General features: G+C 40.5%; 1 protein-coding gene across 2 annotated transcripts in view; it reads left to right on the top strand.

Annotated features, from left to right (window-relative positions):
- LOC126190906 (cytochrome P450 6k1-like) overlaps nucleotides 1-23483 on the top strand; it is a 71794-nt gene extending 48311 nt beyond the window's left edge. The window contains exons 3-5 of one of the 2 annotated variants that reach the window (XM_049931534.1): nucleotides 4601-4837; nucleotides 13677-13928; nucleotides 19927-23483. In XM_049931534.1, the coding sequence (XP_049787491.1) occupies nucleotides 4601-4837; nucleotides 13677-13928; nucleotides 19927-20105 (668 nt within the window). In that variant the 3' untranslated portion in view covers nucleotides 20106-23483. Of the gene's footprint in view, nucleotides 1-4597; nucleotides 4838-13676; nucleotides 13929-19926 lie in introns of both variants that reach the window. The other variant, XM_049931533.1, reaches the window with a different exon arrangement.
- Nucleotides 23484-25430: the final 1947 nt, after the last annotated feature.

Here is a 25430-nt window from a genome sequence, read left to right as displayed (position 1 = left end):
ACCGCTGCTCTTTGTCATTGAGGGAAGATCATGGCCACTGTGTTGTTCATTCTGTGAAATAATGACTGCAATTTGGTATTCTCGGCACACTCTTGACATTGTGAGTCTCGTAATATTTAACTTCCTAACGATTTCCGAAATTGAATGTCCCATGCGTCTTGCTCCAACTACCATTTCGCGTCCAGAGTCCGTTAATTCCCATCGTGCGGCGATAATCGCGTCGGATAACTTTTCACATGAATCACCTGAGCACAAATAACGGCTCCGCTAATGCACTGCCCTTTTATGCCTTGTGTGCGCGATACTAAAGTCGTCTGTACCCCATGACTCTTGTCATCTCAGTGTATTATGCACCACGGACCCATGTGCAATTTGTAACATTTACAAATGCTACACAAAACAGAACCTCATACCTCACAACAACAAAAGCAGTAGAAAATGGCGGAACTGCATTCCTTCGAGTAATTCCACAACCGGTCATTAGACTGAAACATCATGCGTTCCGAAATACACTACCCTCCAGGTACAACGCTCTCCTCTGCTGTACATTAGCAACGTCTGATATGGGGCAGGTTAGAACAGGTACCGAAAAATGATGCAGAAAAGTTAAACAACTGCAATAATTGCTCCCCGAAATTAAAACTAGTTTACGATACAAACAACGGTGCAACGTTCATACCTGGGGATGACAGAAGGTTTGTGTGAATGATGGAGTGTTCCCTGTATCCTTCTGCGCCACTCACAAGGGTGTAACGCACTAAAAGTAAATGTAATACAGTTTCTGCAGCATGAAGGTACTTGGCGCAGGCATCCAAGGCAGTGACACAACGAGCTGGTTCGGTGGTAAGGCACTGGACTCGTACGCGGGAGGGCGGCGCTTCACATCCCCATCCGGCCACCCAAATATGGGCTTTCCGTTCAAATGGTTCAGATGGCTCTGAGCACTATGGGGCTTAACATCTGAGGTCATCAGTCCCCTAGAACTTAGAACCTAACTAACCTAAGAACAGTACACGCATCCATGCCCGATGCAGGATTCGAACCTGCGACCGTAGCGGTCGCGTGGTTCCAGACTGAAGTGCCTAGAACCGCTCGGCCACACCGGCCGGCGGGCTTTCCGTAGTTTCTCTGATTCTCGTAAGGGAAATGCTGGAATCTTCTGCTGGCTTTAAACACTGACAGTCGTGCTTTGACCAACTTTTTATTATTAACATATTATGCTCAGTAATGATGATGCGGGCAACATTTTACTTGGGTACAGTTCCTAAGCTACACATAATTCTGTCTTGCACTTAGAAAAGACTTTGTCATGGCCAACAATGTTGTTAGGTACTGTTTTTTTTTAGTAAACATGTTCCGAGTAACAGTTGGTAATATTGAAAAATGGGTGGACAAAAATATGAAAACACCAAAACAACGCATTACCATGCCTAACGTGGTTTAGGATCCCCCAAGGCATTCAAAATAGCTTTCAGGCGTCTCCCAATGGATAACTACAGGTCCTATATGGTTTCCAAAGGATTCTTATACCATTATTCCTGCAAAATATTAGGATGTTCAGGTAACAATAAGGAGGTGCATAACGACCAAGCACCATTCTTTCCAAAGTAGACGGCAAAGGCTCGCTAATAATGAGATCTGGTGACTGTAGTGACCAGGGGAAATGCAACAATCCATCCTCTTGCTCACAAAAACAGTCCGGGACGGTGGCGCTGTGTGAACGAGGGCCCTGTCGTCTTGGAACATCACCATTGGGGAACAAACAATGCACCATAGGCTGCACTCTAGCCGGTCATTGTGGCCGAGCGGTTCTAGGCGCTTCAGTCTGGAACCGCACGACCACTACGGTCGCAGGTTCGAATCCTGCCTCGGGCATGGATGTGTGTGATGTCGTTAGGTTAGTTAGGTTTCAGTAGTTCTAAGTTCTAGGGGACTGATGACCTCAGATGTTAGGTCCCATAGCGCTCAGAGCCATTTAGGATGCACTCTGTCAGCCAAAATGGTCACTTAACCCTTGTCAGTAAAGCAGCCATGCAGAGTAAACATGAGACGCATGGAATACCATGATATGGCTGTCCAGGTCATTACCGATCCCTCCCCACGTTTGACTCTTGGGACGTAAACTCTGACAGAAATTGGAAATAGGACTAATATGACCAAACGACTTTCTTCCATTGCTCCACAGTCGCGGTTTTATGGCTTTGGCAATACGTTTTCCTGTTACGGGTATCCTCATCACTGATGACTAGTTTTGGAATTTCAGCTCGCCCTACAATTTTCTGCTTCTGGAGCTCCCTCCGTGTTGTCTAAGTGCTGACAGGGTTCGTAAGTACAACATTTAGTTCTGCAGTGACTGTTTCATCTGCCGTCTTCTTATTTTTCGCCAAAATCCTCTTCCGTAACCGTCTTTCACGATCACCCAACCACACTTTCGCCCGCGTTGTGACATAGCGGATGGTGTTTTTTTTTCTGCTTTCTCTGTAAGCGGTTTAAATCTGCGATACGGTGCCTCCTGAAACACCAAACACCGGCTAGCGTGGTTACTGAAGCACCCACCATGCGAGCTCCAACACTTTCTCCACGTTCGAATTCACTTAGCCCCGACATAACAACTACACAGTACACTGTTCTGAACACGACTGACGCTTGCAACGTATTGAGGACACTGCAGAAGCCCCATTCGTGTTCACCTACAGCAGCGCAACCTGCAGTCTTGACTCGTACCTGCTTTTATCTTCAATCATGGACTTATCGCAGTCTTTCCAGATGTTTGTACAAACTGCTGTACAGAGACAATAAGTCTTTACTAAGCTTGATATGAGCGTGGCTGTCAATCAACCAAAAACGGTTCTCCTAAAGTGGTAACTTTGTGTTTCGTCTTATTAAAAAAATTATCAAATTTAACACACTGTTGTATACCCGTCACCCAACGATGTCAGGCCTTACAAATGATGTACCTTCGGAAAGGACACGACCATTTTGCTTCCCCTCCTTTCTCAGTCGAATCTTATGCTTCCGCTATAATGACCTCACCGTCGAGGAGATGTTAAACCCTAATTTTCTATCCTGTTTTACAAACCCACCCAACCATTTTTATGGCAAGTTCTGAACGCAGTACACCTTGCTTCGAAGAAAAGTTAAGAGAATAGCAGTGAGAGCAAAGAAGTATGTAATTAAGCTCTAAAGAGTTATTGGTGACAGGAAGACTGTATCACATAATTAATTTACCCAAACTACACATCAGTCGCTAAACACCGGTTTACTGTCAGGTGCCGTGTTTTGAATGTCACGCCCGCCACTTGTATTAATATTTCCTACCGTTTCCATAAAATACTTCACAATAACCAATTCAGCTAACCTATGTACTCGGTTATGGCATCAATATCTGGTGAAGAAATTTCGAAGGGCCTTTCAGCCTCTTTACAAAAAGAAAGTGGGTTTCCAAATGAAGATCCGAATAGCATGATCTGTACTGTAAATTTGTGGGTGGATCTTGGCGCTTTTTGCAGAGCCCTGGGGATGGTGTAGTGATCCTTTTACTGCACGTAATCCATCCATAGTCCTCAAGTTAGTACGTGCGGGGAAATGTATATCTTACTATATTATACATAACAGATACTACCGGTTCAGTACATGGATCTAGCACTGGAAAAATTAAAGCTCTTATGCCAATGAGCAAACTGTTATTAGTTTGCTTCTTTCTGTACAGTCTCTTTGGGAGCAATACGAAAAGCTCTGAAGAAATGAATTAGACGCCCATTCTGCGATTAGCAGTATTCCAAGTTTTTCCAGTGGGTTTTTGGAAGATGTTAAATGTCTTTTTTTTTCAGATGACCACAAATATCTGTGACGTGCTTCCACGAATCAAACAAGCCAGTGACCATCAAAGATTCCGTTATCTGTTATACGTTCGATTTTTCCGTTACTTTATCCTAACGTGAATCCCACACATTTGAGCGTTATTCAAAATATCACTCATTTCTCAAAGATGCCATTCGTAAGCAAACTGCAGTTTTTTCAATATTCCATAAATTAATAATTTAGCCGCATAAATTACTACCTATGACTATCTTATTATCATATTATGTAGTTAATATTGTGGCACAGCGTTGCGAAATAAAGTTGCTGTGTCTGTTGATGACTAGTCGTGAATGAGCACTTTTAGAACTGTGAAGTCTAATCGCCTCACCGTAGACTCACCGAGACCCTGTAGTTCATTTTAACGTCTAGGATAGGAAACACATTACTTCATCAGTTTTAGATCACAATATGTTAACAAATAGTCTTCGAATTTCATCTTGAAACTGTTTAGACTGTATCTATAAGTGTATCCTTTGAAAGTTTGCTCGCATTATGTATTTAGGATAGGCGTGTAGAAAACAGATTTAGAGAGAAACGCGTTTGTTTGTAGCATTGCTGTTACGACGTCGAGAGCACATCGGAGAAATAATATTTTTGATATCGTCATTATAGCACAGTACAGAATTTTCATTTTCTATCATTCAAAAATTTGATGTAAGAGTGTCGCATTTAATTTTTAACTGAGATGTTATTTACTTCAGGTGAATAGCCGATTACAAATTTGTCTTGTTCCCAGCAGGAGGAAATAAATCTCTGACCATCAAAGAGTTGGCAGCACAGGCGTGGGTGTTCTTCCTCGCTGGATTCGAAACTTCCTCAACCACCGTAAGCTTCTGTCTGTACGAGCTTTCCAAACATCCACATATCCAGAAGCGGCTGCAAGACGAAATTGATGTCGTACTGAAGAAGTCCAACGGAGAAGTGACATATGAAGATATTACGTCGAATATGCCATATTTGGAGAAGGTGATAGACGGTGAGCTTCAAGCTTTTCGATCTTTTTGGTAATTGTATTAAATTGAAGGCGAAGACAACAACCGTTCACAGTGAAACAGATCTAGTAATCACAACGTAAAATACTGTTTACTGGTGGATAATTTGCTTCGTATGCATTTACAAAGGTATTATCACTTCATCATAGATAAAATGTGATTTATTTTTTAAATTTCCTATTTGACAGTGTAGTTTTATACGTCCAATGAGCTATGCGTAATTTAGTCTCAGCTGGTTCCTCCATTACCATGGATAGAGGTACGCTACTCATACAATTACAGTTGTTGGTGACTTCAATCTACCGTCCATCTGTTTGCTAAATTACGGGGCTACTATAAATTACTTATTCATTTTCGAAGTTCTATGTTTTCCAAGGTATTACATGTCCAAATATGACTGATGCATAAATAGAACCGGAAACTCAACCATTTTACATCGTGCCCGCGAGTTGGCGTTACGACAAAATGGCGACAAAGCAACGAAAGACTTTTTGTGTGTTGGAACATGCGGGATGTTTATTTGTTATAACAGTGCAGCGTACATTCTGAAGGAATTATGGAAAAGAAGCGCCATGCAAACAGAGTACTGAGCGCTGGTATCAACAATTTAGGGACGCTAACAGAAAAGTAGCGCCAGGTGCAACCGTTGAGAGGGTGAAGAACAATTTCGTGCATCATCATCATCATCATCATTTAAGACTGATTATGTCTTTCAGTGTTCAGTCTGGAGCATAGTCCCCCTTATAAAATTCCTCCATGATCCCCTATTCAGTGCTAACATTGATGCCTCTTCTGATGTTAAACCTTTTACTTCAAAATCATTCTTAACTGAATCCAGGTACCTTCTCCTTGGTCTACCCCGACTCCTCCTACCCTCTACTGCTGAACGCATGAGTCTCTTGGGTAGCCCTGATACTCCCATGCGTGTAACATGACCCCACCATCTAAGCCTGTTCGCCCTGACTGCTACATCTATACAGTTCATTCCCAGTTTTTCTTTGATTTCCTCATTGTGGACACCCTCCTGCCATTGTTCCCATCTACTAGTACATGCAATCATCCTAGCTGCTTTCATATCCGTAACCTCAACCGTATTGATAAGGTAACCTGAATCCACCCAGCTTTCGCTCCCATACAACAAAGTTGGTCGAAAGATTGAACGGTGCACATATAACTTAGTCTTGGTACTGACTTCCTTCTTGCAGAAGAGAGTAGATCGTAGCTGAGCGCTCGCTGCATTAGCTTTGCTACACCTCGCTTCTAGTTCTTTCACTATGTTGCCATCCTGTGAGAATATGCATCCTAAGTACTTGAAACCGTCCACCTGTTCTAACTTTGTTCCTGCTATTTGGCACTCAATCCGTTTATATCTCTTTCCCACATCCATTACTTCGTTTTGGAGATGTTAATCTTCATACCATAGTCCTTACATTTCTGATCTAGCTCTGAAATATTACTTTGCAAACTTTCAATCGAATCTGTCATCACAACTAAGTCACCCCCATATGCGAGACTGCTTATTTTGTGTTCACATATCTTAATCTCACCCAGCCAGTTTATTGTTTTCAACATATGATCCATAAATAATATGAACAACAGTGGAGCCAGGTTGCAGCCTTGTCTTATCCCTGAAACTACTCTGAACCATCAACTCAATTTACCGTCAACTCTAACTGCTGCCTGACTATCTATTTAAAGACCTTTAATTGCTTGCAAAAGTTTGCCTCCTATTCCATAATCTCGTAGAACAGACCATAACTTCCTTCTAGGAACCCGGTCATATGCCTTTTCTAGATCTATAAAGCATAGATACAATTCCCTGTTCCACTCGTAACACTTCTCCGTTATTTTTCGTAAGCTAAAGATCTGGTCCTGACAACCTCTAAGAGGCCTAAACCCACACTGATTTTCATCCAATTTGTCCTCAACTAATACTCGCACTTTCCTTTCAACAATACCTGAGAAGATTTTACCCACAACGCTGATTAAAGAGATACCTCTGTAGTTGTTACAATCTTTTCTGTTACCATGTTTAAAGATTGGTGTGATTACTGCTTTCGTCCAGTCTGATGGAACCTGTCCCGACTCCCGCGCCATTTCAATTAACCTGTGTAGCCATTTAAGACCTGACATTCACTGTATTTGATGAGTTCCGACTTAATTTCATCCACCCCAGCCGCTTTATTGCAGTGCAACATATTGACCATTTTCTCCACTTCCTCAAATGTGATCCTATTTCCATCATCATTCCTATCCCATTGTACATCGAAATTTGAAACATTACTGATCGTATTTTCACCTACATTGAGCAACTCTTCAAAACATTCCCTCCATCTGCCCAAGGCATCAACAGGATTCACCAGCAGGTTTCCTGATCTGTCCACAATACTTGTCATTTCCTTCTTACCTCCCTTTCGAAGACCGCTAATTACACTCCAGAATGGTTTACAGCAGCTTGACCCAAAGTCTCCAACCTGTTTCCAAAGTCTTCCCAAGATTTCTTCTTGGATGCTGCAATTATCTGTTTGGCTTTGTTTCTTTCTTCAACATAACTTTCTCTATCTACCTGATTTCTTGTATGTAGCCATTTTTGATACGCCATCTTTCTCCTTTTACAGGCTGCCTTGACTGTGTCATTCCACCAAGCTGTTTGCTTCATCCTACCTTTACACACTACTGTTCCAAGACATTCTTTAGCCACTTCTAGTACTGTGTCCCTGTACCTTGTCCATTCCTTTTCCAATGACTGTAATTGACTACCATCAACTAACAGGTACTTTTCTGAGATCACTGTTATGTACTTGTGCCTGATTTCATTGTCCTGAAGTTTTTCCACTCTTATCCTCCTACATATGGACCTGAACTGCTGCACTTTCGGCCTCACAATACCGATTTCACTGCAGATTAAATAGTGATCAGTGTCATCATAGAATCCCCTGAATACACGTGTATTCCTCACAGCCTTCCTGAATTCCTGATCTGTTATTATATAATCAATGACAGATCTGGTTCCCCTGCCTTCCCAAGTATACCGGTGAATGTTCTTATGTTTAAAAAAGGAGTTTGTGATTACTAAGCCCATACTGGCACAGAAATCCAAGAGTTGTTTCCCGTTCCTGTTAGCCTCCATATCCTCTCCAAATTTACCCATAACCTTTTCATACCCTTCTGTTCGATTTCCAATCCTGGCATTAAAATCACCTATGAGCAGAACACTGTCCTTGTCCTTTACTCCAACAACTACATCACTGAGTGCGTCATAAAAACTATCCATCTTATCTTGATCTGTCCCTTCACAATGCGAATATACTGACACAATCCTAATTTTCTTGTTAGACATTGTCAAATCTATCCACAGCAGTCGTTCGTTTACGTACCTTATTGCAACTACGCTTGATTCCATTTCTTTCCTCATGTAAAGCCCTACACCCCATTGTGCTATTCCTGCTTTGACTCCTGACAGGTAAACCTTGTATTCTCCCACTTCCTCTTCTTTCTCACCCCTTACCCGAATGTCACTAACAGCTAAAACGTCCAACCCCATCTTACTTGCAGCCTCTGCCAACTCTACTTCTTCCCAGAGTAGCCCCCATTGATATTAATCGCTCCCCATCTCGTTACCATTCGTTTGCCGAGTCGTATCTTAGGAGTCCCTGGTTTGCCAATTAGAGGTGGGACTCCGTCACCTCCAAAGGTCCGAGGCATTTTGCTCTGATTGTTGCCAGCATTATATTTAAAGTACCAGGGAAGCAGGTTGCTAGCCTTACTTGCCCCGGGTCCCATTGGGTTTTACCCCTAACGGTTGAGGGACTAACCGGTGGATTTGGTAGTCTTTGCGCTCTGAGCACAAAGGTGACCGCGACTCAGAATATGTCCGAGATGCCCAGCCTTATTCCAAAGTATCTGGTATCCTGACTGTCAGGACCACTTACTTGGCCACTCATACGTTGCCCGTGGTTCATGAACTTGGACATGACAACAGGAACCCACACCATGAACCACACAACAATTTCGTGCGCAGTCCAAAAAAATCAACGGTCCGCGCAAGCCTCGAACTTGGAACACCGCAGCAAACTGTGTGGAAGATGCCTAAAATTTCAACTTCCAACAAGGTCAGGCAGCCCCTCACTGGAGGATCGATCTTCAATGCTACCTTAACAACGGATTTCCGTATCGCTGGAATAGGTGTAGTAGTGAAGATAACGTGGCTCTGTTCCTTTGGACTCCCAGGTCGCCTGAGCTAACGCCTGATAACTTTTTCCTTTGGGAGTACATTATGGACGGTGTTTGTCGTATCCCCACTGCCAAGAACAGAAATCGCATACGTGCCGCTGTAATGACCACTGACAGGATTTTACTACCTAAGGTATGGCAGGAAATTGGCTACCACTTGAACGTGTGTCGTGTGACCAGTAGAATATTTTTAGAGTCCAAAACACAAACATGGCGACTTTACAGTTCTATTCATGTTTCAGTCACATTTGTACACGTAATACTTTGAAAAATATAGAGCTTTGCAAACGAATGAATCATTTATAGTTATCCTGCCTAAAGTTGGTGGTAGGCGTAAATAATCGTCCGAAATTGTACTAAATGCTTTCCCCGGAAATTACTTTGACCAATTAGTTTACGTAGTTCAGAACCCACATCAAGTGCAAATACTTGCATTAGCATACTAGACCTTTTAGCGACGAACGGTCCTGAACAAATATAGTGCATCATGACGGATAGAGGAAGTAGTGATCACAAGGCTGTTGTGACGAGACTTGAATACTGTAACAGCTAAACCCACCGAAAATAAAAGCAAAATAAATCTATTTAAAAAAGCAGATAAAAATACGCTTGGAACCTTTCTAAGAGACTGTTCATTTCTTCCATACTGACTATACAACTATCGACCAGATAAAGCTTGAATTCAAATAAATAGTGTTTACGACAGTTGAAAGTTTTGTGTAAAATAAGTTAATAAGAGACAGAACGATCTCCCCATGATAAATAAAACAGGTCAGGGCACTATTGGAAAAGTGATGAAAAAAGGATGCCAGATTTAATGGAATGCAATATTTCGAAACACAGACTTCAATGCGAGATACTTTTAATACATTTCAAAATGACACTCTGTCTTGTAATACGGCAGAAAAACCGAAGAGAACTTGGTCTTATGTAACGCATACGAGCTGCAAGACACAATCAATACTTTCACTGCACGATAACAGTGGTAATGTTACCGATGACAGCACCGCTAAAGTGGAGTTGCAAAGCTTTTCCGGAATCCCTTCACCAAAGAAATATTCGAATCAAAACAACTGCAAACATGAGTAAACAATGGAAAATCCAGGGTAACTGTGGTCATGAATATGAGACGTGCGTTTGCGTGAATATGTGTGTGTGTGTGTGTGTGTGTGTGTGTGCGTATTCTGTCTATTTCCGACGAAGGCCTTATTAGCCAAAAGCTCACTTTCTGAGAGTCTTTTTGTTGTGCCTATCTGCAACTCAGCATCTCCGATATATGTTGCAAACATGAGCAACAGAATAGATACCCTCGAAGTAGCGAAGCAGCTTAAATCAGTTAATAAAGGCAATGTCTCCGCTCCAGACTGTATACCAATTAGATTCCTTTCTGAGTACGTTTAAGACATTCATCCATTGTTAGCAATCATATACATAACCCGTCGCTCCACGAAAGATCGGTGTCTAACGACTGGGGAGGTGCACGGGTCACAACAATAGACAAGAAAGGAAATAGAAGTAATCTGCTGAATTATAGACCTATATCAATGATATCAACTTGCGATATGATTTTGGAATATACACCGTGTTATAAAACTATGAAATACCTCGAAGAAAACGACACTGTTCCTCTCAAACGGCTTCTAACCAAAGTACGTTCCTGTACAGTTGTACGACTCGACTCATGATTTCCTATCAGTTCGTAGTAACTGACGGGAAGTCACACTAGTGAAAGAGATGAGACCTCTGGGATTCGCCTAGGAAATGTTACATAATCTGATGTTCTTTATATAAACTCCAGTATCCAGCAGATAATCTGAGCAGCCCTCTTAGGTTGTTTGCAGATTATGCCCTCTTAGATTGTTGCAGATTATGCTGTCTAGTGAAGGTTCAGAAGTCAAATCTAATCCCGAAATGATTTACAAAGCCGTATCTGTATTGTGCGAATAGTGGCAACTGACCCTAACTAATAAAAAGTGTGAAGTCATCCGCATGAAAAATGGAGACATTCCGTTACATTTTAGTTAGACGATAAAGACAAATTTAAAGACCGTGGATTCAACTCCACACCTAAATTACGAATAACTTAAAATGTAACCACCACATAGAAAATGTTGCGGGGAAGGCGAACCAAAGACTATATTTTATCGGCGGAACACATAGAAGATGCAACACATTTACTGAAGATATTACCTAGATTATGCTTGTCCTTTCTCGTACTGCTGCGCGGAGTGGGATCCTCTGCCAGATAACTGACGGAGGACATAGCAGAAGTTAAAAGAAGGGCTGTTGGTTTCGTACAATCGCTAAATAGGAGAGTGTGCGTAACGAATGTGGTAGCCGAGTTATGGTGGCAGTCACCGCAATAATGACATTTTTCGTTGCGGCGAGACCTTTTCACTAAATTTCAATTAGCAGTTTTCTCCTCCGAATGCCAGAATATTTTATTTACACCCCCTACATTGGAGGGATGGCCATGTCAGTAAAAATAAATCAGAGCTCGTAGCGAACGATTTAGATTTTCGTTTTTCTCACATGCTATTCCAGAGTGTAACATTCGAAAAATAACCCAACAGTGGTTGTATAAACCCTGAACCAAGCGTGAATTGCAGTTTGTAGCAAGTTGCCACATTCGTGGCTTAGTTCTGCTTGCATTTTCCTGTTCTTCTGTTTTCTCATTGTCTACAAGTGTTATTCCGTAAGGCGTTTTCTGAAGTAGAGAAATAGCCTCTTTGATCCAAAATATTTTCCATATTGCACGTTCTTTTCTGGAAAGGCTTAAATTCTTCATACTCTACGTGTGAAATTACAACAGCCGCCGTGCAAGCCACCTGCTCTCTTCATACAAATCCATAACCTAAACAGAAAAGTCGAAATGAGCCCCCTTAAAGCATTGTGATGTGTAACAATCTTCTGAACTGTGTTTCAATTAAGAATCTTCCAACTATTGGCAATCCATCGAAAACATATCGGAGATTGTTCAGGGATACTTTTTTAATATTTTGGTGTTCCTGGTTAGCTCATTCGAATAATTGCTTTTCACTTGATATGTTACCACCATTTATCTTTGTACTGCACTGAAAATATCTGCACAGCAGTGAAATTCTCGACATTATGCACTATATTTCGTTTCTGAAAAAAAAAAAAAAAAAAAAAGCAGAAGGCAGTTTCTGACAGTACTTGCTATTGAGAACTGTAGCGTTCATTTCACTCTTCGCCCTCAAACTTGCATCCAGTTTTGCTCAGTTCTGTTTCGGATTTGTTTTCCCGCCTGTATTAGTTGTACGTCACCAGTTATACACAGGTTTACCGATGAAGAGGTAGCCTTTATGCCACTCGGGTAGCGGTTCGCTATAATCAGAGAAAGAGTGCCAGAACAACCCAATGCCGAACTGTTCCTACAGAGGTGGCAACTACGTCACAGTGCTTCTGCATCTGCTTGAAGCTTCTTGCATTTTTCTGTGTTTTGTGTTGTACTTTTTCGTGATTGCATATCGCACGATTTTCCCAGATACAAAGGCAACTGTGGATAAGTAACCAAGTAAATCAGAATTACTCATAATTACTTTCTAATGAGCCACTGGAGAGCAGAGGTTCTTCATACCAAAATATATCTCCAATCAACCACCGATATTTTTCGGTGAGGATCGGGTTTCCCCTATATGTCCGATAATAGTGTCACCGATCATATTAGCGTGGTACTGCTGAGACAGAATGTCCAGAATATGGATTAGCAGCCTTTTGAGACCACAATACACCAGCATGGAAAATGTCTGGGCGCACAAAAACCACTTGAGTGCTACATAAATCACCATATAGAATAATCACTCCAGTAAAAGGACTAACACTGAGAAAGAGAAAGGAGAGGAAAGAGCAGGTAGATGTATTAGTACTTGTGTGGTGTAAAACTGTAAATGGTAATCCTTAAGCAAATATATGAGGAAGTTCAAGCAATAATCTTGATTGTATTTATTATAAGCAGTAATCATGATTGTAATATCCTGACCAGCAGACGATATTGATAGGGGCTCGGAGGCGACAGAGTCAGCGATAGACGGCACCACCAGACGGGTGAGCAACAGGTCACCCGGGCTCAGCCAATAGCAGGCTGGTTTTGCATTGCACAGCATGCCACATGAGATGTCACCAAAGTAGCCTAGCTTCTTTTCGGCTACCAACCTTGCTCTATAAATTGACTTTCTAAACTTTGTTATTATGATTCTTCAGTGCTCCACAGCACAAACTTGGCTTTATTTATGGATTACTCTTTTATTTAGGGAGCAGGCATGAAAATGGTTACGGTGGAACCTTATGAGATTAAATAAATAGAAAGCACTCTACCTACCCTTATTATTTTGCCAAAGAAATAACACCCAAGTATAATATACCTTTTGTAATAAGTTCAACAGTATCACGCTATGAAGCATCAAATCAAATAACATTTGATCTATTTGTTCCAAATTTGCTTCATGATGAAGTGCATTTATTAAAGAGATAAATAATTTTACATCGATGTGACAAGTGTTATAGCAGAGAGTGAGATAAAGTAGAGTACTTTTAGTTTAGTGGCTTAATATGTGCGCTTTTTTTCAGAAACTCTTCGCGTATACCCTCCGGTTGCCGCTCTGAACCGCGAGGTGGTGCAGGATTACAAACTGCCAGGCTATGACTGTGTTCTGGAGAAAGGAACTAAGGTCGTCATTCCAGTCTTGGGCCTTCATCATGATCCCAAGTATTTCCGAAATCCTGACCAGTTCGACCCAGAGCACTTCTCTGAGGAGCAGAAGGCTTCCAGGCACCCCTTCTGCTATCTGCCCTTCGGTGAGGGGCCACGTATCTGCATTGGTGAGTCGCTTCCCGTTTATTATTTATTACTGACAGATTACCCATGTTGCTCAGTTCCTTCTTTATACCATTCTCCCTCTTTCGTTCACACCTTCATTCAAACTCGCGACTCACGAGTCATTTATACCGGCATCTGTATGTATGTGAAGATCAGTAGATCATTGACTCCTCGAAACATCGCCTTTGGAGGAAGGAAAGTATATTAGAGTCGTCTCCCTGCCATCCCCCTACCACCCCCGGCCTCCTTTCCCCTCGCACTCACGGATAACATGCAGTAAAAACGACTGCTGGTACTCTTCTTTGCCGGCCGCGGTGATCTAGCGGTTCTATGCGCTCAGTCCGGAACCGCGCGACCGCTACGGTCGCAGATTCGAATCCTGCCTCGGGCATGGATGTGTGTGATGTCCTTTGGTTTAAGTAGTTCTAAGTTCTAGGGGACTGATGACCACAGATGTTAAGTCCCATAGTGCTCAGAGCCAATTGAACCATTTGGTACTCTTCTTTAAAATTGATTTTTTTAAAATTTTACCGCCATGATCTTTAAAGTGAGAGGAACTCTGGAATAAACAAACGTGGGTTATCGTAATCTCAAGGAAGGAGCTATCTGAGATGCAAAAAATCTTCCTTTTAACACCTCCCTTAGGAGTCTGAGCATTTTTTTGACGCTCTCGCTATAGGTAAGCAAATCCGATACGGAAAGCTTATTTAGTCCTTAAATTTCCATCTCTGCCATAATACACTACTGGCCACTAAAATTGCTACACCACGAAGATGACGTGCTACAGACGCGAAATTTAACGGACAGGAAGAAGATTCTGTGATATGCAAATGATAAGCTTTTCAGAGCATTCACACAAGGTTGGCGTCGGTGGCGACACCTACAACGTGCTGACATGAGGAAAGTTTCCAACCGATTTCTCATACGCAAACAGCAGTTGACCGGCGTTGCCTGGTGAAACGATGTTGTGATGCCTCGTGTAAGGAGGAGAAATGCGTACCAGCACGTCTCCGACTTTGATAAAGGACAGATTGTAGCCTATCGCGATTGCGGGTTATCGTATCGCGACATTGTTGCTCGTATTGGTCGAGATCCAACGGCTGTTACAAGAATATGGAATCGGTGGGTTCAGGAGGGTAATACGGAACGCCGTTCTGGATCCCAACGGCCTCGTATCCCTAGCAGTCGAGATGACAGGCATCTTATCCGCATGGCTGTAACGGATCGTGCAGCCACGTCTCGATCCACTAGTCAACAGATGGGGATGTTTACAAGACAACAACCATCTGCGCGAACAGTTCAACGACGTTTGCAGCAGCATGGACTATCAGCTCGGAGATCATGGCTGCGGTTACCCTTGACGCTGCATCACAGACAGGAGCGCCTGCGATGGTGTACTCAACGACGAACCGGGTGCACGTATGGCAAAACGTCATTTTTTCGGATGAATCCAGGTTCTGTTAACAGCATCATGATGGTCGCATCCGTGTTTGGCGACATCACGGTGAACACACATGGGAAGCGTGTATTCGCCATCGCCATACTGGCGTATCACCCGGCGTGATGGTATGGGGTGCCATTGGTTACACGTCTCGGTCACCTCTTGTTCGCATTGACGGCACTTTGAACAGTGGACGTTACATTTCAGGTGTGTTACGACCCGTGGCTCTACCCTTCATTCGATCTTTGCGAAACCCTACATTTCAGCAGGATAATGCACGACCGCATGTTGTAGGTCCTGTACGGGCCTTTCTGGATACAGAAAATGTTCGACTGCTGCCCTGGCCAGCACATTCTCCAGATCTCTCACCAATTGAAAACGTCTGGTCAATGGTGGCCGAGCAACTGGCTCGTCACAATACGCCAGTCACTATTTTTGATGAACTGTGGTATCGTGTTGAAGTTGCGTGGCAACTGTACCTGTACACGCCATCCAAGCTCTGTTTGACTCAATGACCAGGAGTATCAAAGCCATTATTACGGCCAGAGGTGGTTGTTCTGGGTACTGATTTCTCATGATCTATGCACCCAAATTGAGTGAAAATGTAATTACATCTCAATCCTAGTATAATATATTTGTCTGATGAGTACCCGTTTATCATCTGCATTTCTTCTTGGTATAGCAATTTTAATGGCCAGTAGTGTATTACTTAGATAGGTGCCAGATTCACAAAAAGGTCTCCAAAATTTGTCAACAGAGAGTTTTGTAGGTGAGTCAATAAGAGTCTAATATTTTAGTTTATAGGTGTGACGCTTGGGAATTCCTGTTGCCACTCAGGGACTGCTTCCTGTTCCGCAATGTATTAGGGTTCCTTCGCGCTCCATTCAGAAATGTAGCTAGCGGATAATGATTACTTGGGTGGTTTCCGACAAATCTGTGTGTCCTTTGCTTTTCTCGCCACACTGAATGTATGTCGTCATTTCTATTTGTATCACTTTATTATACTCGGCAGCTGTAACTTATTTCGCTGAATGATATCCTAATCTTTTCATCTCAAATATGTGTAATTCGCGTATTTGCGGAATTCCATATCATTTCTTTGTGAAAAGAGTGAATTAACATTTTGCATATGGCGTCGAGAGTGCCCATCCTGGGGCAAGTGTGGGTATAATATATATTAAGGTACCTTATCTAAACATGCCTGCACCTATACCAATGACACACCTGTATGAGTTAAAGCGATCTCAAGGCGCAGTGTACAGCAAGAAAGAGCATGCAAACGCAACGTCATTGACGAGTCATCCACCCTCCGCAATCCCATACTAGCCAACAAGACAGCACAGCACGACAACGCGTATGATCACCGTTAACATGTCAAAACCGTGTCCTTTTTAGTATATGTCTGAAGTGTCCTATATGTGATCTTCACTTAATTTAGTGCCAGCACCGTAAATCACTTCTAAATAAGAGAAAATAAACAGGTGAAAAGTGTAAATACCCTTAAAAACGCAATTGTTATTATGTATTGTTACTTCGTTTTTTCTTTTGTCGCATCGGTTCCGAATACTTACCGTTTTCCAGATGAACATACATTTTTTATAAATGATGCATATTATTGTATCTAATAAGAAAGACGCTAAATTCTTAAGCCGGTTTGAATGGAATTTTAGACATCCTCTTAACGGGATTGTTCTCAAATATTTTGAAGTTAAATTTCTATTACAGAGATGGCTATCAGGAATTTCTCCGAAAAAAACGTGTTTCTGCTACACAGAAAAGGAACTTCCATGATTCATTAAAATTTCAAGGTTCAATGCCTTCAGAAGTGCATCCCACAACAGCTTATTGTTTAGTTTCAACATGTGCTTCTAACTTCACGTTATCTGTCGAGTAGAATCTCTCCACTGCCAAACATCAGGCGTCTCACTGCCACAATATTCTTCCATCATTAGTGCTAAGTCTGTTGGTTTCACTACTATTGGCGGTACTTACTGGGATTATTTGAACCTGTCAATTTCAGTTTCGACTGTCAACATGAGGTTTGTTTCGTAAATTCATAAAGGATATTGGTGAGAAAAACTATAAAAATATCTTTTAAAAGACTGGGCTAGAAAGGTACTCGTGGCTAGTATACTCGCCTAAGTTGAAGGGAGGGAAATACAAGTATTACACTCTTTTCAAACCAGTTTTAAAAAAAAAGAATATTTGATGCTTTTCTGATAAAGGCTCACCAAGATTACAGACACTCATGGAGATTTAATTTTATTTAGAGTAAGTTTGGATGACAAAGTGTTGGAGTATCATTTATAAAATCGTAGTGTAAAACTTAAAATACTTCACAAAAACATCAAAAGAATTTAATAAATATATGTGGTTCAGTGTCACAACACGAGATTGTTGATGATGTAAGAAGATCACCAGCGTTTTCAATATGGATGATTAAACGACTGACATTAGTAGGAAAGATCAACTGTGCATGGCAGTACGATATGTAGACGAGAAATTAAACATTACAGAAAAAGAAGAATCGTTACGGCTTGCAGAGCTGACTACGCTGTATACTGAGGCAATTTCTTCATATATTTTTAAAATTGTTAAAAATTTGGGCCTTGATATGAATAACTTGATTAGCTTAGGCTCTGATGGCTGAGTGACAATGTCAGACCATGAAATTTAAGTGCAGACTAGGAGTAAAGCAGGAGTTCTCACACTTTTCCTGTGTTCAATCTCCTAGGAAGCATGAAATCTAATCGTCTGAACATATTTTGTTTACTAGGCCACACTGCGAAAGTGATTCCGAGGGTTCTAGAAATATTTCTACCTATGCGTCATTTAAGGATCTTGCGAATCAACACGATTATTAACAAGGAACTGTTATTAGAATAGGAATAAGTTTTTTCTCATACTCAATACAGAATCTAACGTCGTGACAGCCCTTTGAGAACTATACGGTGCATTTTTCTCCTCATCGTTCTCCAACAGGAGCTTGTGCTCCATCTTTCATGACTTCATTGTGGACACGACGGTAAATTTTAATCTTCTTTGACTCTATTGAAGCGTTAATGTACCTCAAGTCCAATGGTCTCTCCAGTATATATCGATTTCAGTTATTTTCCCAACTCTGGGCTCACATATTACTATTTATGTAACTTTCGCATCAATATTACGTTGAAATTAAAAACTGTGTTGTGATTTTCTTCAGTGAAACAGTTTTGGATTATATAATTTTATTCTTCAGTTGTGTAGACATTATGGCCATAAGGTCCATAGCTGCTTTACAGTTCTTAAGTTGCAGAGAGAGATTTGAAATACCTTTAATAATTTAGTGTTTCGGCGTTCATTCTACGGCCTTTCGGTTTATACCGTCACGAACAACGAGCATCTGGTCAAAAAAATTTGATATATTGACTGATTTTACGACGGACCAAAACACATTCCTCAAAACTGCATTCCGCTTTTCTTCCGCACGATGACAGACAAAGTACTGTGTTTCTTTTCTTTGCGTAATGTTTTTCATTCTCAGATTGTGTAAGTGGACAGGTTTTCTATTCATTCTTCTCTTTTTGCATGTTACTGCGCGTTTATAATTTATGCGTCTTGTTTGTTGCTGCATCATTTCAAACATCCATCTTCTGCTGGTTCACTGTTATTTTTAAAGATTATCTGAGCATAGCCATATACGCGCGTTTATTCGTCCTAGTCCATGTCGTTATATTCACCACATTCAGTAATGAATGGCCATTTATTGAAAATTTTAGTTGTTGCTAGATACCACTCTCGCAGTGATATTTGGCGTCTCAAGCTTTCATAAGTATTACAATGATTCATTACTTTTTTGTCCTTGTAATTTTTCGGGTTCTTTTCTCTACACATGATTTGTATTTCTTATAGCACTATGGCTTGATGAATTCACTTTTGTTTATCCTGCATGGAAAGTGCAGTTTCGTTAACACTGTGAAGTACGACAATTTTAGTTGCACAAAATATTTCGATTAACTGACGCTACTTCGAAAGGAGAGCTTTTCTCGTTATTCGACCACCTCTTTTTTACTTACTCTTTCGGGATTTGTACCGAATTAGAACTCGTGTAGCTATTTCTTTATGTTCGATGGAGCGGCATGTGCTGGTTCGTGTTGTAGAGATTCACGTGCTTCCTGTTTAATCTGGTTTGGCGATTAACTGGATATGGAAATCCTTCAATTGCTGGTAAAAGCATAATTTGTGAAGATCGTATGTTAAAATCGATGAACGCCATTAGATTTTCACCATAACTGATTCCGATTTATTTGTTCTGCAATTTTATCAGTGTTCCGAAATTGTACACAACGCTTGACTTAGAGATACGTATGTTAGTGTCTCCATGATTGGTGTTGATTGCAGCTGGCTAGATTGCTAGTAGAAATATTTATAAACGAACACGAAATGAAATGTGAAATAAATTTGTCGTAGCATCCCACTAGTCGAAGGAGACAATTGTGTAGCATTACTTTGAGAAAAAGGGAAGCTAATTTTGAGACTCACAAATTATAAGAATTGAAGCTACGCTTATTTTATTGCAGGCATGCGTTTCGGATTGGTGCAAGTGAAGCTGGCGATGGTACACCTGCTGTCGAAGTTTAGCTTCCTGCCAGCTGGTGACAAGCCATCCAAGCTCCGGATGGCCCCGAACAACCTCCTGCTGACGCCGGAGGGCGGGATAGAGCTGCGCGTCGAGCGGAGACAAGTGCCGGCCAGCTGAAGCTCCAGCGACTGCGGACGACACTCGTAAAGGACCTGCGCAACGGGATGACATTTCCCGCTGAAGCGAACATGCTGGACAGAACCGTTGTACACATTCGTTTGTTTATTCGTTTCACCACATGGGCACGTCGCCAGTTATTATCTAAACGAGACTGATGCAACGAAACTGGCTCTGGTGAGATTAAACTACAGAATTTTTATTGTGAGTGTGCTTTAACAGTAATACCCAGAAACGTAATGAAGCGACATTTAATGACTTGAGAGGAGGAAAAACTACGTTTTGACACCAGAGTTACTGTAAAAGTCACGTTCGCATTTCGTAAACAAAACCCCTGTTGTTGTTGTGCTCTTCACTCCTGAGACTGGTTTGATGCAGCTCTCCATGCTACTCTATCCTGTGCAAGCTGCTTCATCTCCCAGTAACTACTGCAGCCTACATCCTTCTGAATCTGCTTAGTGTATTCATCTCTTGGGCTCCCTCTACGATTTTTACCCTCCACGCTGCCCTCCAATACTAAAGTTGTGATCCCTTGATGCCTCAGAACAATTCCTACCAACCGATCCCTTCTTGTAGTCAAGTCGAGCCACAAATTCCTCTTCTCCCCAATTCTGTTCAGTACCTCCTCACTAGTTATGTGATCTACCCATCTGATCTTCAGCATTCTTCTGTAGCACCACATTTCAAAAGCTTCTATTCTCTTCTTGTCTAAACTACTTATCGTCCGTGATTCACTTCCATACATGGCTACACTCCATGCAAATACTTTCAGAAACGACTTCCTGACACTTAAATCTATATTCGATGTTAAATTTCTCTTCTTCAGAAACGCTTTCCTTGCCATTGCCACTCTACATTTTATATCCTCTCTACTTCGACCATCATCAGTTATTTTGCTCCCCAAATAGCAAAACTCCTTTACTACTTTAAGTGTCTCATTTCCTAATCTAATTCCCTCAGCATCACCGGAGTTAACTCGACTACATTCCATTATCGTCGTTTTGCTTTTGTTGATGTTCATCTTATATCCTCCTTTCAAGACACTGTCCATTTCGTTCAACTGCTCTTCCAAATCCTTTGCTGTCTCTGACAGAATTTTTATGTCATCGGCGAACCTTAAAATTTTTATTTCTTCTCCATGGATTTTAATACCTGCTCCACATTTTTCTTTCGTTTCCTTTACTGCTTGCTCAATATACAGATTGAATAACATCGGAGAGAGGCTACACCCTTAAAAAATATAAATTACAAAACTCTCATGAATGCTTTTGTAAAAGCAAGCGAAACAAATCGTCCTATTGCCCAAAGACAGTTGCAAACTTAAGTAAGATCACTTATGACTTAAGAATATTGTAATATGGCGATTTGCAGAAGGCTTTCTGTCACTGTACATCTGTCAGATTTAAAATTCCAGCTACATTTAGACCTTGCATCAATCAGAAACAACCTACTTTATTCTTTATACTGACTGATTAGAGCCAGAAAGCTAATGGCCGACATCACTACCGACACAAATTTTACCAAATGCAACATTTAAATATGTAAAATTATTTTACATCACTCAATTTCCCGGAGCATATCTCCAAAAAGACATTTAAGGTACATATGATGGCAAACGGAAGCAAAAAGACACAAAGTCGGGTAACGGTACCGGATAAAATTGTGTATAGCGCATGGAATTGGGTAAAGCGGACTAAAGACGCATTATTGTACTTAATTACTACCGTCTGGGTGACAGGAGGGAGAAAAACAAAACCTGACACACATTTAGAAAGCTGTGACCTGTACGTTTGCTATCTGTGTCTTAAGCAACACGAGAAATTAAAACTATGGCAGCGATCAGAATTTATCGTCAAGGGTGTCTTTAAAGCTTAGTGATTTCAATGAAAGCAAATTGTTGCAGCGGCCGCATGTGCGAAGCTACATCTATTTTTCAGCTGAAGTGTATCAAAGAAATACAGTAAATGTAATGCAAGTGAAACTCACTTTTTTACCGTAGTTTTTCTTTTCATTATTCTGCCAAACATGACATATTTGTAATTTCGGGAGTAAAGTGGATCAGGTCCTGAAAATAGATAAAGCTTGCAGCAGAGGAAAAAATAGATAACAATGAAGGTTATTTGCGTGACTTAACGAGAAGTGTTAAGATCATTGAAATGACTTTACGAAAAGCTTCTGAAGTTCATTACGACAAGGGGTATCATTTCCTCGTTTCATTCAATACTGACAATATAAATAGATGCCACATAGGCAGATAAAGACAGTGCTGTAATCAGTTTTTAAGGAAAAAGGTGGCAAGTTGCGGATACATTTTGTATGTATTGATGCTGTTGACATTCAAACAGTTTCCATATTACACATATTTGTAAGATAACGGTGAAAGATTTGGGGAGGAGGCTATATAATGTCGCAGACATTAATGTGAACAATGTGCAGTTGATATAGTTGACATACATGACATAATAACATTACCAGAAAACCCGTGGGAAACTTTTGCATTTTTATGGTTTCAAATAATGACAGTATTTGGAATAAGTGTAGTCGTTGGGATAAGAGTAGTTGCGTGAATGAAGAGAAAACATCTTTAATAATGAATCGAATGATGTGAAATAAAAATCATGAATTTATGATACATCCCGGTATGTACATCTCCATGTGACCAAAAACAAGTTTTCCCTTTGGAATGTTTGTTCTTGGTTTTACGACAGGCAGAGATCAGAGTCTGTCAGTAGGGCTGCTTAATCTATAATTTTAACTCAACAAACATTTTCACTACAATAAGAACGTTAGGCCGTAAATCACAATTCAAGACGACGATGATGAATGTGTCATTTCTGGAAGTATATTCTTTTAGAAAAGTCAACCTGTACAACGGGTAGAGATAACGGAGTATCGTGGTGGTGACATTTGTTATCTGTGGGAATTCTGTTTAAAAATTATCCAGTCAATGAGTACTTTCAAACAAATGAAATGGTATTTGGAATAAGATAACAGGAAAAGATTGTCTGTTATCATTGATTAAGAAGCTAACTCCGTATTACTGTAGGTATGAAGCTTGGCATCCATGATGTCTCTTCTGCCTATGAAAGTTAAAAGTCTCTTTTATGTTAAAATTTTCCATAAACTTGAAGCTTTAACGCAAAATCTGTATGAAGTGTCAAAAGCCGGTTAAAAAACCTTTATAAAGATAAGTCATTCATTCCTGTACGATTACTATGTGTTGAGAAAAAGAAATGTTGACTTGAGAAATAACATATATGATTGTTATTGGTTTTCAGTTTAAGTTCTTAAAAATATTTGTTATTTAACTGTATTTTCAATTGTAATTGTAATGTTGAAGGTATTTTTCATTTAAATATATACCATTATTTTTTTAAATTCTTACAGTGTTTCACTTTCCATCTTGAACTGGGTGAAGTGGTTTAAATACGAAAATATTTAGATGATCAACTTTACCCGAAGTAGTGAGGTAAAGCGGTTCACAATTTTAAAATTTGTATGTTGGTAACGGTGTCCTGCTAAACTATTATGTCAGTCGCATCTGAAATATCATAAATGTACGATACCATCCAATTTTTTTCAGATTCTCATTAATCATTCAAGTCTCAGTTCTTAAGAAAACTTCAAATTTTGATCCAACTTACTTCAGTTTCCAGTAGTGGTAGGGAAATGATGTGGCTAACAAAGAGAAGTTAGATATTCAATTTAGTGACTACAGAACTAAATTTATCACACAGAAACATTCTTTATAAACTCAGTTGAAATTAGGGTACGTTGGAAATAATTTGGATTGCTTTCAGAGATTTTATCGAAGGAGAGCTTTATTATGGTACTAAGTTTCAAAGTTGCATTCACATGAACTCGCTCTCGCAGACTCCCTGTTAGACTCACCCACTATCAATGTATCACTCTCTCTCCCTCTTGTGTAGTAGTTCCATTTAATATAATTATTACAAAAATTACATGAAACTGAATTATTGTATTCAAAAACAAACATGTTAATAACAACAATAATATAGAAAAACATATCAAAAATTGTGTATACTTCAGTTTAACATTTTACTGTTTTACAAACGCTTAAACTGGCCAAGATATGTATAATATTCCTGCATTACAATGATTTAAAAAGATAACAGAAAAAATGCTACTCATAATTAGCAAAGTCTCCACAATGGGTTCTTTGTTCTCCTTGTACTATCCTCCGATATTATTGCCATAGTCAAGTTCTCAAAGTGTTGAGCAAAAAAAAAAAATCGTATCTGGAGACCTCTCTGATCTGACTTGTTTTAGTATTACCTTTGTAACAGTAAAATTGTCATGACTGTTATTTGATTCAATAATTATTTGGTAAGTCAACACGTAAGTTACACTTCACGTGCATTTGATCATCGTAGCAACAAGCCGTGAGTAAAAGAAGACAAGGAAATGATTAGCTCCTCGTAAGGTACAGTTGGAATCCAGAGTTAGTTAGTTCCAGGTTGCTTAGATCACCGCAATGGGAAACTGCTGATTTCACTCTCACTGAAGTGGAGGCAGAAAGCGACGCAGTCACATGCCAACTGTAGGCAAACACCCCTAGATGCCGTATATACAGCTCTCAAACGTCAGGTAAGATGTTTCCACACAGAGCAGAGTTCCAGACCGAGAAGGGTTCCGTATCGAGAAGAATTCCAGCCGGTAGATTCGGATGAACAAGCGTACAGCAAGTACTGTGTGAGTGACCGTTATACTCAACTAACATCCTATACTAAAGACTTGCAAAGCCTGCCTGTACATACCTATGGACTACAGTTATCGGTTTCCATCGTACGTTTGTCTAAATGTTCCTATGTCTGTAATCACATTCATTGTGATGAGCACTTGAACCTAAGGGTACCATCAGAACAACAGAATACAGCGCTTCCATGATTCGTGGTCTCTAGTACTATACATTCCTCTGTACACCCAAATCATAATAACGCTGTAGGGCGGGGTGGCTTTTTGTTCTGTTAACTGAGCAGAGAATCTGGTGAGACCCACCTATGGTTTACACCTACTAAAGTTATACACTACAGTCTGTGCTCTTTTGTATGTTCATTGCAAACACGTGAAAAAGCAATAAAATCGAATGCTCTGAACTTTCCTCTAACCCTTCGAACAAATCTGTATTTCAATGGCTTTCCCTACCATATATTTCACGTTTTCTCCAATTTCATTTATCACTTCTTAGAAGTAAGCCTATATATTTGTAAGGTGTAGCATGCTACAGGTGTTCACTACGAACCACTTACTAGGATACCATTGTTTTGTTTTCACTTTATTGTGGTCATAATGTTGCATTTATCA

The sequence above is a fragment of the Schistocerca cancellata genome, chromosome 6 (genome assembly GCF_023864275.1).
Source record: "Schistocerca cancellata isolate TAMUIC-IGC-003103 chromosome 6, iqSchCanc2.1, whole genome shotgun sequence".
In the NCBI taxonomy this organism is placed as follows: Eukaryota; Metazoa; Arthropoda; class Insecta; order Orthoptera; family Acrididae; genus Schistocerca; species Schistocerca cancellata.
The sequence above is the reverse complement of the archived record's forward strand: the minus strand, read 5'-3'. Positions and strand labels throughout refer to the sequence as shown.